The sequence below is a fragment of the Quercus lobata genome, chromosome 11 (genome assembly GCF_001633185.2).
Source record: "Quercus lobata isolate SW786 chromosome 11, ValleyOak3.0 Primary Assembly, whole genome shotgun sequence".
Lineage (NCBI taxonomy): Eukaryota > Viridiplantae > Streptophyta > Magnoliopsida > Fagales > Fagaceae > Quercus > Quercus lobata.
The window spans coordinates 16397466-16412358 of NC_044914.1; the positions used below are offsets into that span (position 1 = coordinate 16397466).

The 14893-nt window shown below is 36.8% G+C and overlaps 1 protein-coding gene and 1 long non-coding RNA gene across 3 annotated transcripts; one reads left to right on the forward strand and one right to left on the reverse strand.

Moving 5' to 3' along the window:
- Positions 1-1481: 1481 nt before the first annotated feature.
- Positions 1482-10516, reverse strand: LOC115969285. The gene is made up of 4 exons (XM_031088905.1): positions 9939-10516; positions 3188-3632; positions 2971-3086; positions 1482-2067 (listed from the first exon to the last, which is right to left on the reverse strand). The coding sequence occupies exons 1-4, from the start codon at positions 10294-10296 to the stop codon at positions 1646-1648; spliced, it is 1341 nt and encodes a 446-aa protein (XP_030944765.1). The 5' UTR covers positions 10297-10516; the 3' UTR covers positions 1482-1645.
- Positions 10491-14124, forward strand: LOC115969286. Of its 2 annotated transcripts, none has more exons than XR_004086920.1 (3): positions 10491-10575; positions 12516-12602; positions 13861-14124. It is a non-coding gene; the product is annotated as an uncharacterized LOC115969286 (long non-coding RNA). The 2 variants fall into 2 exon arrangements; XR_004086921.1 differs by lacking the exon at positions 10491-10575 and adding an exon at positions 11517-11821.
- The last annotated feature ends 769 nt before the right edge of the window (positions 14125-14893 follow it).

Sequence of the window (14893 nt, forward strand, 5' to 3'; positions counted from 1 at the left end):
ACATATGACTGTACTTTTGTCACATTTGGTGGTCTCTTTATTTCTTTCTTACATTTGATGGTTCCATTGTTACATTAGGCAGTACCAACATCACATTAGACTGTACATTTCTCACATTTGGTGGTACTTTTGTCACATTCAATGGTTTTTTTTTTCTCACCAATTACCATAATACCCTTGAAACCAAAAAAATTACCGAAATACTCTTAGAACCTTAAAAGGAAAAAATCACCCTAAAACTTAAAAAATTACTATAAAACCCAAAAAATGACTGAAATAACCATGAACTTAAAAAATGACCAAAATAGCCTTAAGACAAAAAAAAATTACCATGTGACCTTGAAACTTAAAAAATGACCGAAATTACCATAAAACCTAAAAAATGACTAAAATAACCATGAAACCTAAAATATGACCAAAATACCCACTGAAACCTCTATTCGCAAGACCAAAATGAAAATAAAACTTTTATACAACCACTCTATTTGCTTGATTTGAAACCCATTGATTTTTAAATTAATGGATTTAAAAAGCCTTGATTTGAAATTAATGGATTTAAAATTACTTGTTTAGGTCTTTTTATACAATGAAGGATTTGAAATTTCATTGTTTAGATACCTAAATTTGAATTTGGATTTGGATTTAAGATCAATAAAATATATTTTCCAATTATTATTTTTCTTAAACCTTCTACATTTTAATTTTAGTAACATTTTTTAATAAATACATGAGGTAATGAAAAAGCCATTGATAATCCAATCAACAAGATGATGACTAAAAATCTATCATCATAGCCAACTAAATTTTTTTTTCCCAACTATTGAGAACTAAAATGTTCTATATCAACATAAAGAGAGAACCTAAATGCATGAGTTTTTTCTCAAAATTTAAAATCTCAAACTAAAAAATTGTTTCAAAGTTCTTAACAACTAGAAAGTTCTATTTCAAGAGAGACGATAAAGTATCCAAAATATGTGTTTTTTACACAAAATTCAAAACAACGAAGCCATTGATAGACCAATGGACAAGATAATGACTAAATATTGTCCATCATAGCCATCTAAAAAACAATGTCTTGCCAACTCTTGCCAACTAAAATATTTTAGAGAGAGAGAGAGAGAGAGTACCCAAAATACATGGGTTTTTTTAACAACATTCAAAATCTCAAACTAAAAAATTGTTTCAAAGTGGATCTTTTCTACTCTTTTTTCTTTGTCAAGGCTCAATTGCATAACTTATTGATACCAAAAGTTGATGTGTTGTTGTGCAATAGGAGAATTCATCACTTTTCTCCTTCCTCAGTCATAACTTCAACTACATCATCCATATATTTTGCACCAACTCCAATAGCTCTATCCATCCCACACAAGGTCTCAATGTCCTCCAATTGTCAATAACTTTGTTTTTATAAGCCCATGAAAAAAAAAAAAAAAAAAAAAAAAATCTAAAAAAGGTGAATGAAAACACAAAAACTAACAACAAAAAATTCATGCATAATATAAACAGGTATGTGAACAAGTTATAACACACTTACACACATTTTATCGTACTTTTCATCCACACGTATATAAAAAACACTTAAACAACATAACTTAAACTACTCTCCCAAACACCCCCTAAACAATGCATTCTCATCAAGACTGCTCTAAGATTCTTGTCCAGATATGTGAAGATAAACCATCTGAGTATACCCATTAAATACAGATGTCTCAAGTCCGGTCAAACCAAGACGCCGGAATAAGCGATACTGACCGTCTTCAACAATGGGACTGGGTACACGAGCTGGGTCATATCTTGTTTGATGAGTGAGAGAAGGTCCAGCCACAGGAGGGAGTTCCCAATAAACATCAAGAACTGATTCCAGAAAACGGCTGTTATGAAAGTGGTCTGCATAGGAGATTGGCTGATTGCTGTGGTTGAAGTCATCTCGCATGAACCCTGTAACACCCCACCACGCTTCATCTGGGCCACAAAGATGTTCTATATCGACTGCTTTCTGCCAGAACTTCCTCCTTTTCGATCTAATCCTAGCTTCGTCACTGTCTTTAAAACAGCTATGGCCACCTCCTAGTTAACAAAATAACCAATTGACTATGAGTGCTTCTTGAGGCAGTAAGCCAGTACCCAAAAGCTCCAAACCAACTGAACAAAAATCCTATTGAAGAAAAACTCCACATGGGAAAACGAAAATACAACAGCCAAACCTATAATACAAGTCTGGCTACAATCTGATGGCTCAAATTATCAGAAGACTAGAAGATTCACATTTTTTGAAAATGAGATTCACTTTTTTCTTCTTAAAATCCTGTTGTACTTGAACAGAATATTGCTAGGTGTTGGGCATTAATGTGAGAGTTTTAAACACCTAAAATTAGATCATCCAAATTCTAAGACATAAATGCCAAAAAAAATATAAATAAATAAATAATTAGGCCAGCTGAAATAAGACCAGATGCCTCATCAATTACCGATTAATACAGCCCCCAATAAAGGATCATGGCAGGGAATGACATTAAGTATAGATATATCTTTAGCCTACCCAAATACTTAGGAAAAGATTTCATTTACTAAAATTTGGGGGTGCCAGCTAGAGTAAGACTGATGGATGCACTTGAACCTTCTTGGCAGAAAGGCATACCCAAAATTGTTTTCCATAAGCTCTTCAATTATAACACATGATTTCTCTACTACGTAAAACAACATATTTACCAGTAAGCCATCAATACTGCAATCAACATGACAATCTCTCTCTCTTTTTTCTTACCAAAAAAAAAAGGGTTAAGTTACATGGGCACCTGCGGGGTCTTGAACCCAAAACTTCATCCTCCTCCTTGCACTTACAAGGGAAAGAGGTGCCACTCAAGCTAAAATAAACTTTTCAAAATAACAGAGAGACCAAAATTCTCAGTTAATTCAAGGCAAAATCAATGTACATATAAATGAAAGGTAAAAGAGAGAGAGAGCAAGCACCTCTTATATAAAATTGATCACATATCTGCCTTACAGAATAAATATCTCCGGTTCCAGTGTCATAGTTATCCTCAAAAACAAGATGTTGGAAGCCCGCTTTCAGAGCCTGCTTTATTCTGCTCATGAAGGCACACAAAAGGAAAAATTTTGGCAAAACAATCCCAACCTAGATCAATAATAAATGAAAGGAAAATGTTCCTTGAGAAATGGTGATAACCTTTTCAATTCATTCTGATGGTCATCGAAAAAAATTAGAACCCGACTGAGATCAGTTATCTCATGTTTCTTCATTACACTTCCCCAATCAACACTTCCAAAATCAACAAAGACTTTTCCAGCAAAGTATGTGCAGTTTCCATCAACATAAGCAGGCCCCTTCTTCAGATATTTCTCAGGATGCCGTGGTGAAAGCGACACAATTGGTGTGTCTGGCATTGCTTGTCGTAAAACCCAAGTTGAATGTCCCTTCAATACGCCACTCTCAATCATCAAATCTGGCTTCAGCCATCGAGCAATGAACCAAAGCCCAAAACTGTGGTCAAAACCCATCCCATACGTATTGTTTTTAATTGGCCGAATTTCATAGATAGGTACAAACTCTTCCAAGCCTTTGATTAAATCCTTAGATGTCCATTCAACCGTTTTTCCATGTTTCGATCTGCCTTTTGCCAAAAATAAGAATATAAGAATCAAAAAATTATTGGAAAATAAAACTTAATGACTTCACATTCAAACCAAGGATTTCAAACTGAACAGAAGGATTCAAATCCCCTCATGTTCATCTTATGAAACTCGTGTTAATGAAATCTCAGCCATAACCAATTAAATGTATTGCCATAATCTTATAGAACTATAGCACTAGGACCAATTTGCACTCAGGTTGGTATCAGATGCACCCGACCAAGACGCCGGGTCCTGATGGTATGCCCCCTTTGTTTTTTCAGAAATATTGGGATATTGTTGGTCCTTGTGTATTAGATTGTGTGTTGCAGGCTCTCAATTCAGGTACCATGCCTCCACATGCTAATGAGACTTCCATCCTGGGAAGCACGAACTCGCTGTTTGAGGGGCCGCACCCACGTTGGACGCCGTTGCTATGCATCGGTGCTGTGTCTGGCCGCGTCTGCCACGTGTTTCTTTTTTTTTTTTTTCAACAACTCTCGTCGATGTGGCTGAGACTCGGACCGAATTGAGCTGTATCAGGCAAAATCGCCAATTCAGGCTGAAACAAGTCGTATTAATCGGCGACCGAAACGGACCGAAATGTTCAAAACAGGCCAAAATTGAGGCAATCGGACGGCGGGGAGTAGCGGGTGGAGAAAGGAGGGGTATTGATTGTGTTGGTGAAGGAGTGACATAGGATTTGTTTGGAGCATGATGGGACTAGGAAATCAAATGGTAGGGGACGAGCGAGGCCGAGTTCTAAGTATTCTCTGGGTTTGTGATAGGAGGGTAGGGATTTAGTGTAACGTTCTGGGGAAGAGGATAGTGAGACTGGGGTGATGAAGAAGAGAAGCAAGAGAGAGAGGAAGATGGAAATTTTTGGGAGATACTTTTATTTTTGGACTCAAAAAAGCCTTTTAGGAAGTTTCGAGGATTTTAAGCGTGTATGCAGTTACTTGAATAGGTTTGGTTTCAATTGCTTAAAAAAGGGACTTGATAGTGATATTATGTAACTGAATAATTAAAGGGTGAATGAATAGGATAATATAAAGCATGTAGTCATGTAGATTTTTGTGTGAAAAGTGAATACTGATTCCTTGCCTTCTTCTTTCTTTGTTTTGTGAATCAAGCATAGTAATGTGTTTTTTTTAAGAATATTTTAATAGGAAAAATATATAGAAAATATAAATAAAAATATTTTTAATAATTTTTTAATCGCCGAGTCCCGCTGCACCCGCACCCACCTTTTTCAAAAATTGCCGAGTCCCGCACCCGCACTCGAGTCCCAAAACGCACCCGTGCTTCATAGCTTACATCTACCTTGTACCTAAAACAAAGAATCCCCAAAAAATAACTGAGTACTGCCCGATCAACCTCTGCAATGTGATATACAAGTTTATGTCAAAGGTGCTTGCAAACCGACTGAAGAAAATTCCGCCTGTGGTTATAAGTGAACCGCAAAGCACTTTTGTTCCAAAAAGACTCATAAAGGACAATGTTCTTGTCACCTTTGAAACAATGCACACCATTGACCAACAAAGGAAGGGTAAGGAAGGACTTATGGCCATCAAGCTCGATATGAGCAAGGCTTATGACGGAGTGGAGTGGTCCTATTTGGAGGCCATAATGCGAAGAATGGGATTCCAGGATAGATGGATTTCATTGGTTATGATGTGCGTGTCGACGGTGACCTACTCTGATTTGATAAATGGTGAACCAAGAGGCACTATCATTCCCACAAGGGGGCTGCGACAAGGAGACCCTATTTCCCCATATCTATTCCTACTTGGTGCTGAAGGTTTATCTGCAATGATAAAAAGGAAAGAAAGGCTTGGTGGACTGAGAGGTATCTCGGTGAAGAGAGGAGCACCTAGTATATCCCACCTTTTCTTTGTGGATGATAGTATTATCTTCTGTAGAGCTATGAAGGGGATAGTGCACAAGTTGCAAAGGTGCTTGATATTTACCAGAAAGAATCGGGGCAAAAGTTGAACAAAGAGAAGACTTCACTTTTCTTCAGTAAAAATATGAGTTCGGAATTTCAAGAAATGGCGAAGGAGACCTTTGGAGCATAGATTATCCAACAACATGAGAAGTAACTCGGGCTGCCCCCGCTGATAGGCCGAAGTAAAAAGAAAGCCTTCAACCAGATAAAGGACCAAGTGAGCCGAAAAGTTGCTGTTTGGAAAGGTAAACTGTTGTCCAATGCCAGAAGAGAAATTATGATAAAGGCAGTAGCGCAAGCGACTCCCACGTACACAATGAGCTGCTTCAAGCTCCCGAACTTGCTCTGCTCGGATTTGAACTTAATGGGTAGATTTTGGTGGGGGCAAAAGGCAAATGAAAGAAAATTAGCTTGGCTGTCTTGGGAAAAGCTGTGTAGTCCGAAGCTTGAAGGTGGGCTGGGGTTTAGAGACTTAAAGGCGTTTAATTTGGCGTTGTTGGCAAAACAGGGCTGGTGAATTCAGGAAAACCCTGACTTTCTAGTCCATAAAGTTTTCAAAGCAAAGTATTTCGCAGGGTCAACCTTCATGGAAGCTCAAATGAGGAAAAGGTCTTCCTACATTTGGAGGAGCATCCTATCAGCAAGGGAGGTTATCACAAGGGGGTCTAGATGGGTGATTGACAATGGCAGGATGGTTCACATATGGAATGATGGATGGCTACCAGTGGCTGATACGTACAAGGTAATAAGCCCAAAAGTACAGATTAGAGGAGGAGTGGAAATGGTGTCGGGTCTGATGGATGATCAAGGCAGGGGGTGGAATGCAGACCTTATTAGAACCATTTTCTTACCTCATGAAGCAGAGGTAATCCTTGGCATCCCAATAAGCCCCATGGCCTCGAAAGATTCTCAAGTATGGACAAAAACACCTAATGGGACCTTTTCAGTAAACAGTGCCTATAAAGTCGCCTACCACAGTTCTGAATGCTCAGACAACTCCAAAATGCAAGCCCTATGGAAAGCTATATGGAATTTAAAGTGCCAAAGTAAAATTAAGCACTTTATGTGGAGAGCATGTAGGAACATCCTACCCACCAAGCACGGCTTAAAGTAGCGAAGGTTACCACAAACGATAAATGTGACATTTGCAGTGAAAGAGAAACCACTGGACACATTTTGTGGAGCTGCAATACAGCAAAGGATACCGGGGCAGAACTGAAAGTAAGGTAAGCTGATCGGATACCCCCCTAGAGGAATTTATTGATGTTCTTTGGTGGCTGCAAGAGCACTCTGGGATTAATGATTGGGAGGTCTTTGCTACTGTAAGATGGAGTCTTTGGAACAACAGAAATGTTATTAGACATGGAGAACAAGGCAGACAGGGGAGAGACATAGCATTGGAAGCTCGGAGGTATGTAGATGAATTCCGAGATCACATGCCTAGTGACCCCCCAAAACTCCAGCATCCCCCTAAGAAATGGTCTCCGCCACCACCCAATTGGTATAAGATCAATGTGGACGGTATGGTCTTCAAGGAACAAGGTGGTATAGGTGTGGGGGTGGTTATTAAAGATGCTAAAGGTAAGGTTATGGGAGCAATGAGTAAGAAAATATGTCTGCCATTGGGAACAATTGAGGCTGAAGCAAAGGCTGTCGAAGAAGGTATTTTGTTGGCATGGGATCTGGGTCTAAAGAATGTTGTTGTAGAAGGAGATTCGCTGGCCATGGCTTAAGCTCTTAATGGCGTGGTCGCCCCTGCTATCTCTATCTAAAAGGTATCTGAAGGTATCTCATGGTGGCTCAAGAAGTTTGATAATTGGAAGATCTTGCACACAAGGAGAAGCAGCAATACAGTTGCACATGTTATGGCTAAAGAAGCCAAACCAATTCTAGAAAGTGTAATATGGGTAGAGGACTCTCCCCCATCCATTGCTGACCAACTTTTGTATGATGTACTGTCTATGGACTCTTTGTCCTAGTTGTTGAATGAAGTTAAAGAGTTTTTCATCAAAAAAAAAAAAAGGTTGGTATCATTTTGTATCAGGAGGATCACAAGTTCACAGTCAATAACAACTTATGGTTGAAATTTCACCAAAACAAGGCATGCTTTATCGCCATGAAAATGACAGAATCTATATTCCTGTACTCTATATTGTCTTTGGGAGTGTATGAAATGCAAGGGAAAGGAATGGAACTGAATTGTAGACCCCACCATTCCACTGTATGATAACAAACATTCCCATCAATTAAGTAGGGGAAATAAATAACTCTTTTGCTCTTATTTGAAAAGCCTACGAATAAAATATAAGTGGTATAGTATAGTAAACTTACAATACATCTTACATTTCCTTTCCATTTCTTCTTTTATAAACTCCTAAAAAGAAAATCCTCTCAGCCAAGGTTCAAATCCCCCCTCCCCCTATTGTACATTGCATCTTAAATTCACTCCATCCTTAGTATTTCTTTCTTTTTATAAACTAACTTCTAAATCTGACTTCCATTTTTTACTTGGACCCATTAAAGACCATAAATATCCAAAAGGTTCAGCAATTTCCTAAAATAAGCAACACAAAAGAAAACCCATCTCCCCCATTAATTATTTCCTTCACTTATGTTTCTTAAGCAACCAACCAAAGTCTTTTAACTTATCAAAGTTAAACATTTGTCGCCGGGAACCTTGTGTCTCAACTGGTTGGCATCTCTGGGTGTTTTCAGTAGAGACATCTAGGATTCAAATCCTCTCTCCCCATTGTTGCAATTATTTTTTTAAAATTTTTTTTTTAAATTAAACATTTCTCACTTCCTTAACAACCCTAAAACACCAAATCTAGAAATCCCAAATTCTATTCCATTTCCTCCAAAATTCCAGTACATTTTTTCAGCAACCAAACATAGTCCCCAATTAGTAATACTCTAGATCCTAAACAAACATTCACAACCCATATTCTAACGCTCTATTTGTTTTGATGTAAAATATTTTCAGAAAAATATTTTCCTATTTTATTGTGTTTGTTTTGCAGTAAAATATTTAGTAAAAAGTAAAATATTTTCAGTTAACCAAATCAACTAGGCAAATTTATGTAAAATATTTTACACTTAAAATTTTGGTAAAATATTTTACATTTTCTTTCAAGCTCTCAACCCGATACTCCCTCAAACCTCACTTCACTCCTCAATCCCTCTCACACTCTTTCCTTTCTCACTCTCAAGTTCTCCCTCCCCACAAACTAGAGCCACCCAACCATTCTCAGTTTCATCGTCGCCACTCATCTCCGGCAGCTCTCATCACCGACTCCACCTCTGCCATCGTCACTTGACTCACCTCCACACCTCCACCCACCGAGTTTGGTTCAACCATTCAAACCCACCGATTCTTTTTGCGATCTGACCATACACCAGCTCTTACTCCACCGTTTCTTTTACCACCATCACACCGGCTCTACCTCTACCTTTATCAACCTACCCACAAGTTCTCAAATCTAGTTTTTTTATTTTTTATTTTTTACCACCACATGGGTTTATTGATTTGGGCTTTTTGGTTAGTTTCATGGGTTGTGGTGGGTGGCTGGGTATTTGAGTTGCAGTGGGTGGCTGAGATGTTTGTAGGTCTGTTGATGGCTGAGTTTTTGGGTGGCTGGAATGGTTTGTGGGCCATGGTGAGGACTGGGTTTGTGGGTTATGGTGGGTGGTTGGCCGGCTTTGGCCTCTCTTTTTTTGTTTTTCATTCTCCAATTTGTGGATTTGAGTGGTCAGTGGAGTGTTGGGGTGGTGGTGGGTGGGTTTGTGCCGATCTAGTGGTGACTTGGGTGGTGGAGTGGTGGTGTTTTGGTTTTGTGAGTTTTTTTTTTTTTGGAGCCAAAACGATAGAAAGTCTTTATTTAACTGAAGAAATTATATGTAAAACTAGTAACTAACAACCATATGGAGTGGTGTCCCTAGAGAAAGCACCAAAATACAATGGAAAACCCAACCCCAGAAACATTATACTCAGCCTGCTCAAACTTCAAACCTGTGTAGCCATTAGTTGTTGATATTCGTAAAAAAAAAAAAAAAAAACCACCAACACCCTCAAGGAATGTCTTCGGGTAGACCTGGACTTGCTTAAAATTGTTTTGTGAGATTGTTAAAAAAAATTTAAAATATACATTTTTTTGCATTTTTAGGAAATATAAACCAAATACGATAAAATGAAAATATTTTTAGTAAAATATTTTACATGGAAAATATTTTTACTTTTATAAATATTTTACATTAAAACAAATTAAATCCATCGATGCCTCACTATACACCAAAACTAAAATATACAAACTTTAATAATAACAATTATAAACTCAATTACATTTTACACCAAGGGACTTACACCAAGGGACGCCGAGAGATCCGAAATCGGTTTTGAGCCCATCCAACCCGAAGAATCCGGAGCGGGTAAGCGGGTCGTAAGAGTGGAAAAGGTACAAGGAGAGAATGGAGAGGAAAGCGAGGGAGAGGAAGACGAGGCAGAGCCCGAAAGGCCGCATCCGGGTCAAGTAGTTCGCGACGGCCCGGGTCGCAATTCGGATCTGCTGGTGCTGCTGCTTCTTGGCCTTCTCGTCGTCGGCGGCGGCGTCCGCCGTCGCTTCGTCGTTGACGTTTTCGAACTCAACCGATGACGTGGCGTCGCTGCGAGAGGAAACGGCACGGCGCACAGAGAGAACTCGTTCCAGCATTTTCGAGGGCATTGATTTTTTTTTTTTTTTTTTAGCTTCGGTTTTGGTTTTGTTATAAAGTGTGAGAGTTTGTGGGAGTTGTGAAATTGTGTGAGGGTGTAATGTGAAGGGGAGAGATAAGGAACTCAAAAGAAAACAAGAAGTAATGTCATGTGTGTCTCTTTCTCTGGTAGTCCTTTTTCACAGGTTCATGCGGTCTAATTCAACATCTTGTTTTTGAGGATAACTGTGACACTGGAACCGGAGATATTTATTCTGTAAGGCAGATATTTGATCAATTTTATATAAGAGGTGCTTGCTCTCTCTCTTTTACCTTTCATTTATATGTACATTGATTTTGACTTGAATTAACTGAGAATTTTGGTCTCTCTGTTATTTTGAAAAGTTTATTTTAGCCCGAGTGGCACCTCCTTCCCTTGTAAGAGCAAGGTGGAGGAAGAAATTTTTGTTTGAGAGCAAGTTCTTATGCTAATATATTTATTAAGACAATTTTCACCGCTCATATATATATATATATATATATATACATACCTGCATGCTTTTTTATTTTTATTTGATAAGTTATATATATATATATACACACATCCAACCCAAAAAAAAAAGTTTAGTTTTTTCGATCAAAATTATTTGATATCAAACTTTATCAAATATTTAACAAATATAAGAGCATATTATACAATAAAAAATAGAATTGTGAAAAATAAAGTTATATCTCTAAAGTATATCTTTTCCGTTTTCCCATTCCTCTTGTGGCATCTCTGATTTTCTTGCCCTTTGCCCAATTTCTAGGCATTCTTGGTTTGAGGGAAACGGAATTGTTATGGCTTATGGCATCCCAACCTTTGTTGATCATTTTTCTTCAAAATAAAAATTATAGACTGAGGAACAAATTTTTGTTATTTACCAAAAATAGAGTTATAGAGGCAGAGGAATTACAATCATCAAGCAATCCATTTACACATCACTTTTGAGTTCAGAGATACATATAAAAAAACAAAAGAAATTATATAATAATCATGTCTCCAGTTAAAATCTTCTACCTTACATGAAAATTTACCAGTCTCTTAACTACACAGAAGCTAATACATATCAAAAACACATATAGGTTTCTAAAATAGAATATCAAACTTCAAATTCTATCAAAGCTTTTGATACCCAGGAACCACCTCCCTTTGGTCTTTGTAGATACTTCCACTTTAGTTACGGTTCTTACACTTCTCCACAGCCCTTGGAGCTGCAATCAAGCATATTTCTTAGATCATTTTGAATGTACTTACATTTTCGCTAGAGACACAGAAATTTTAAGCTGACAAAAAGTCCATGATGTTCAATCACACTATATATTAAGCTGACAAATTATCACACTGAACATATTATGATAACACATACCTAGCCCAATTGCCTCTGAGCCCTTCATGATCCTTAGCCTCCTACAGAATAAAACCCTAATTTCTTGGTTGGTTTTTGAGAATTTTTTGGAATTTCGCTCTTAAATTTCATTGTACCACAACATTGGCAATACTTCTACGCTGAAGAGGTACTAATTTGGTTATTTCTTTTCAAGTGGCGCAGAAAGTGCTTGTTGAAATGCTTCATAGGGATTCGGTTTTTCTAAGCTTGTTGTGGCTTTGTGTTCGATGATCAGGGGGTTTGGGTTTTTGTTAGTGTGGTGCTAAAATTTGGTTTTTTTTTTTTTTTTTTTTGTTAGCAGAGGAGAAGGCCACACCTTTGTATTTAAGGTGGAAGGCTTTTTATAAAAAATATAAATTTTTTTCTACTATGTCTTAACTCCTAAGGAGGAGTTGCTATTGCTTTGTTTCTATTTCATAGCTTTTCTTTGGTGTACATCATTTTAATTACTCAACACTATTATTTATAGATGTACAGAGTGGTCGGTTTGGTTGATTCCTTGAGTATGTTGAAAAAGAAAATAGCCGGTTGTAATTCTGTTGCTATTGCACATCTCAAAGTCAAGGTTTGAATTTTGTTTTGAGTAGTTGTTTTCTAGCGTTAGAGTTTAAGAGCTTTTGTGTTGCGATTTGTCTTGCTATTTTCCTTGTTTTGGGAATAGCATCACAGGTTGTTTCTGGTGTCTAAGCTAATAGAATTTTTAGCTGATTTATCCCCAAAAAAAAAAGATTAAAGAGATTGCATATCAAAATAACAAAATGTTTTGATACATCCCGTAATTTTCATATTGACAATGTTGAATCTATCAAGGGCATTTCCAGATGGCTAAAAAAGGGAAAGCGAACTGCTCTTTGTGATGGTGGTGCTTAGCTTACTCAATTACATGGTATTTTTGTGAATTCCACAAGGTAAATTGAGTTTTTTCATATTCATTTCTTCATATGCTTATTTTATTTCTTGGAAATTTGTTCATATGAAACAAAGAGAGCAAGACCCTTGGGTAAATGCCGTTGAAAACATTTGTAATGCAACTAGTTATGTCTAGTGCTTAGTCCAGAGAGTTGATAAACATATAAATTACAGAAATTGAAAGATACAATTCTAAGGTCTAAGCATTCAAATGGATGATTTGTGTTTAAATTTTAATTAGGCAAGATAACTAAGAGTGAAAAAGATAATTAACAGGAAAATTAAGAGCACTTCTTAACTAGTTAGTGCTTCTCTTTCACTTTCTTACAAAATTTACATTTGGCTTTGTGTTCTGCTCAGAAACTGCTTGATTATTTCATTGAGTCATTCATGTAACAATACTATTAATTTTGCTTACTTGCAAGTAGACATGTTGATTATTAGCTTTGCACATTCCTTTTATTTAAATTTGTATTGTTGAGTTTTCAAACATTGTAATGTTAGTGCATTAGTATTCTTTACTTCTTCTTTTTTCTTTTTCTTTTATTCTTTGTGGGTAAGATATATATTATTAAAAAACAAAGTACAAAACCACATAGATCTTTAATAACCCTGCACTCTCTGTACAGCACTCTATAGAGACTAGATTTACAATATCCAAAGGAATAACATAAAGCTCCCTGGAAACACACAAATATTAGTGACAGGGTAAGACTCCATTTCTATTAACAGCATATACACTCAACTCCTATAACATTAGAAAAGAGAACTTCTTTAAAACAAACCAATGATCAACTCCTTGCCCAAGCTTTCCCTATTTGCTTTAGTTGACAGCCACAATTACTTGCTCTCTCCCTCTCTCTATTGGTTTAAATTAAAAGTCTTAACTGGTCAGAAAAAAGAATGGCACTCCAATTCTTTCCTTTATGACTATATTTTCATGGATTGTGATCTAATTTTACAAAAAATAGCCGTCTTTCATCTTTGGTAAGTCATAATCTTATGGAAAATTTTGGAATAAAAAACTATAGACTTTGTATTTGCTATGATTTGCCCAAATTGAATGACTTCCCAAGGCTAACTCAACTATATGGCTGTGTGCTGACTACTTCTTGGTATTGCAGTTTCAAGCTATAACGAGTTTTGTCCATGTGTTTAAAGATTGCTTTGAGAAAAATCTGCAGATACATAATGCCTTTCATTTCTACATAAATTTATCACTAATACAATCATCACATAATGTCTTGCTTTTTATAGAAAAATGCAAAAGCATGTGCTTATAAAAACAAAGTTATTGACAATTGGAGGACATTGAGATCTTGTGTGGGATGGATAGAGCTATTGGAGTTGGTGCAAAATATATGGATGATGCAGTTGAAGTTATGACTGAGGAAGGAGAAAAGCGATGAATTCTCCTATTACACAACAACACATCAACTTTTGGTATCAATAAGTTATGCAATTGAGCCTTGACAAAGAAAAAAGAGTAGAAAAGATCCACTTTGAAACAATTTTTTAGTTTGAGATTTTGAATGTTATTAAAAAAACCCATGTATTTTGGGTACTCTCTCTCTCTCTCTCTAAAATATTTTAGTTGGCAAGAGTTGGCAAGACATTTTTTTTTAGTTGGCTATGATGGATGATATTTAGTCATTATCTTGTCCATTGGTCTATCAATGGCTTCGTTGTTTTGAATTTTGTGTAAAAAACACATATTTTGGATACTTCATCGTCTCTCTTGAAATAGAACTTTCTAGTTGTTAAGAACTTTGAAACAATTTTTTAGTTTGAGATTTTAAATGTTGAGAAAAACTCATGCATTTAGGTTCTCTCTTTATGCTGATATAGAACATTTTAGTTGTCAATAGTTGGGGAAAAAAAAAATTAGTTGGCTATGATGATAGATTTTTAGTCATCATCTTGTCAATTGGATTATCAATGGCTTTTTCACTAAAGTATTAATGGCCAGTTTGGAAGGAAGGGAGTGAAACTTAGTAAAGGACGAACTTTTAGCTCAACGCAATGATCTTGCCATAAGAACCCTGTACCAATTATCAATTATGCAACACCTCAATTGGATCCACCTTTACATGTTTAGAGAGTCCACAAGGATTAAAACTAGTGGATCATGAACCACCAGTGGGTGTGGTACAACTGGTAGGTGACTGCTGAGGTTTCACCACATCCCAGGTTCGAGTTCTCACAAGGACTGTAATTGCAATTTCTAGAAGTCCCAAAAACCAATAGAGCTTGGAGTGTGTGTGGGTTCAGAGTTTCCGAGTTCCAGTTC

What these genes read in the sequence shown, in the direction of transcription:
- LOC115969285 (XM_031088905.1), bottom strand. Translation starts at nt 10,296, where the DNA reads ATGCCCTCGAAAATGCTGGAACGAGTTCTCTCTGTGCGCCGTGCCGTT. An exon ending in ATCTCTCGGCGTCCCTTGGT is followed by an intron (nt 3,633 to 9,938) that starts GTAAGTCCCTTG and finishes TTTTGGCAAAAG; the next exon opens with GCAGATCGAAACATGGAAAA. An exon ending in CATCAGAATGAATTGAAAAG is followed by an intron (nt 3,087 to 3,187) that starts GTTATCACCATT and finishes CTTCATGAGCAG; the next exon opens with AATAAAGCAGGCTCTGAAAG.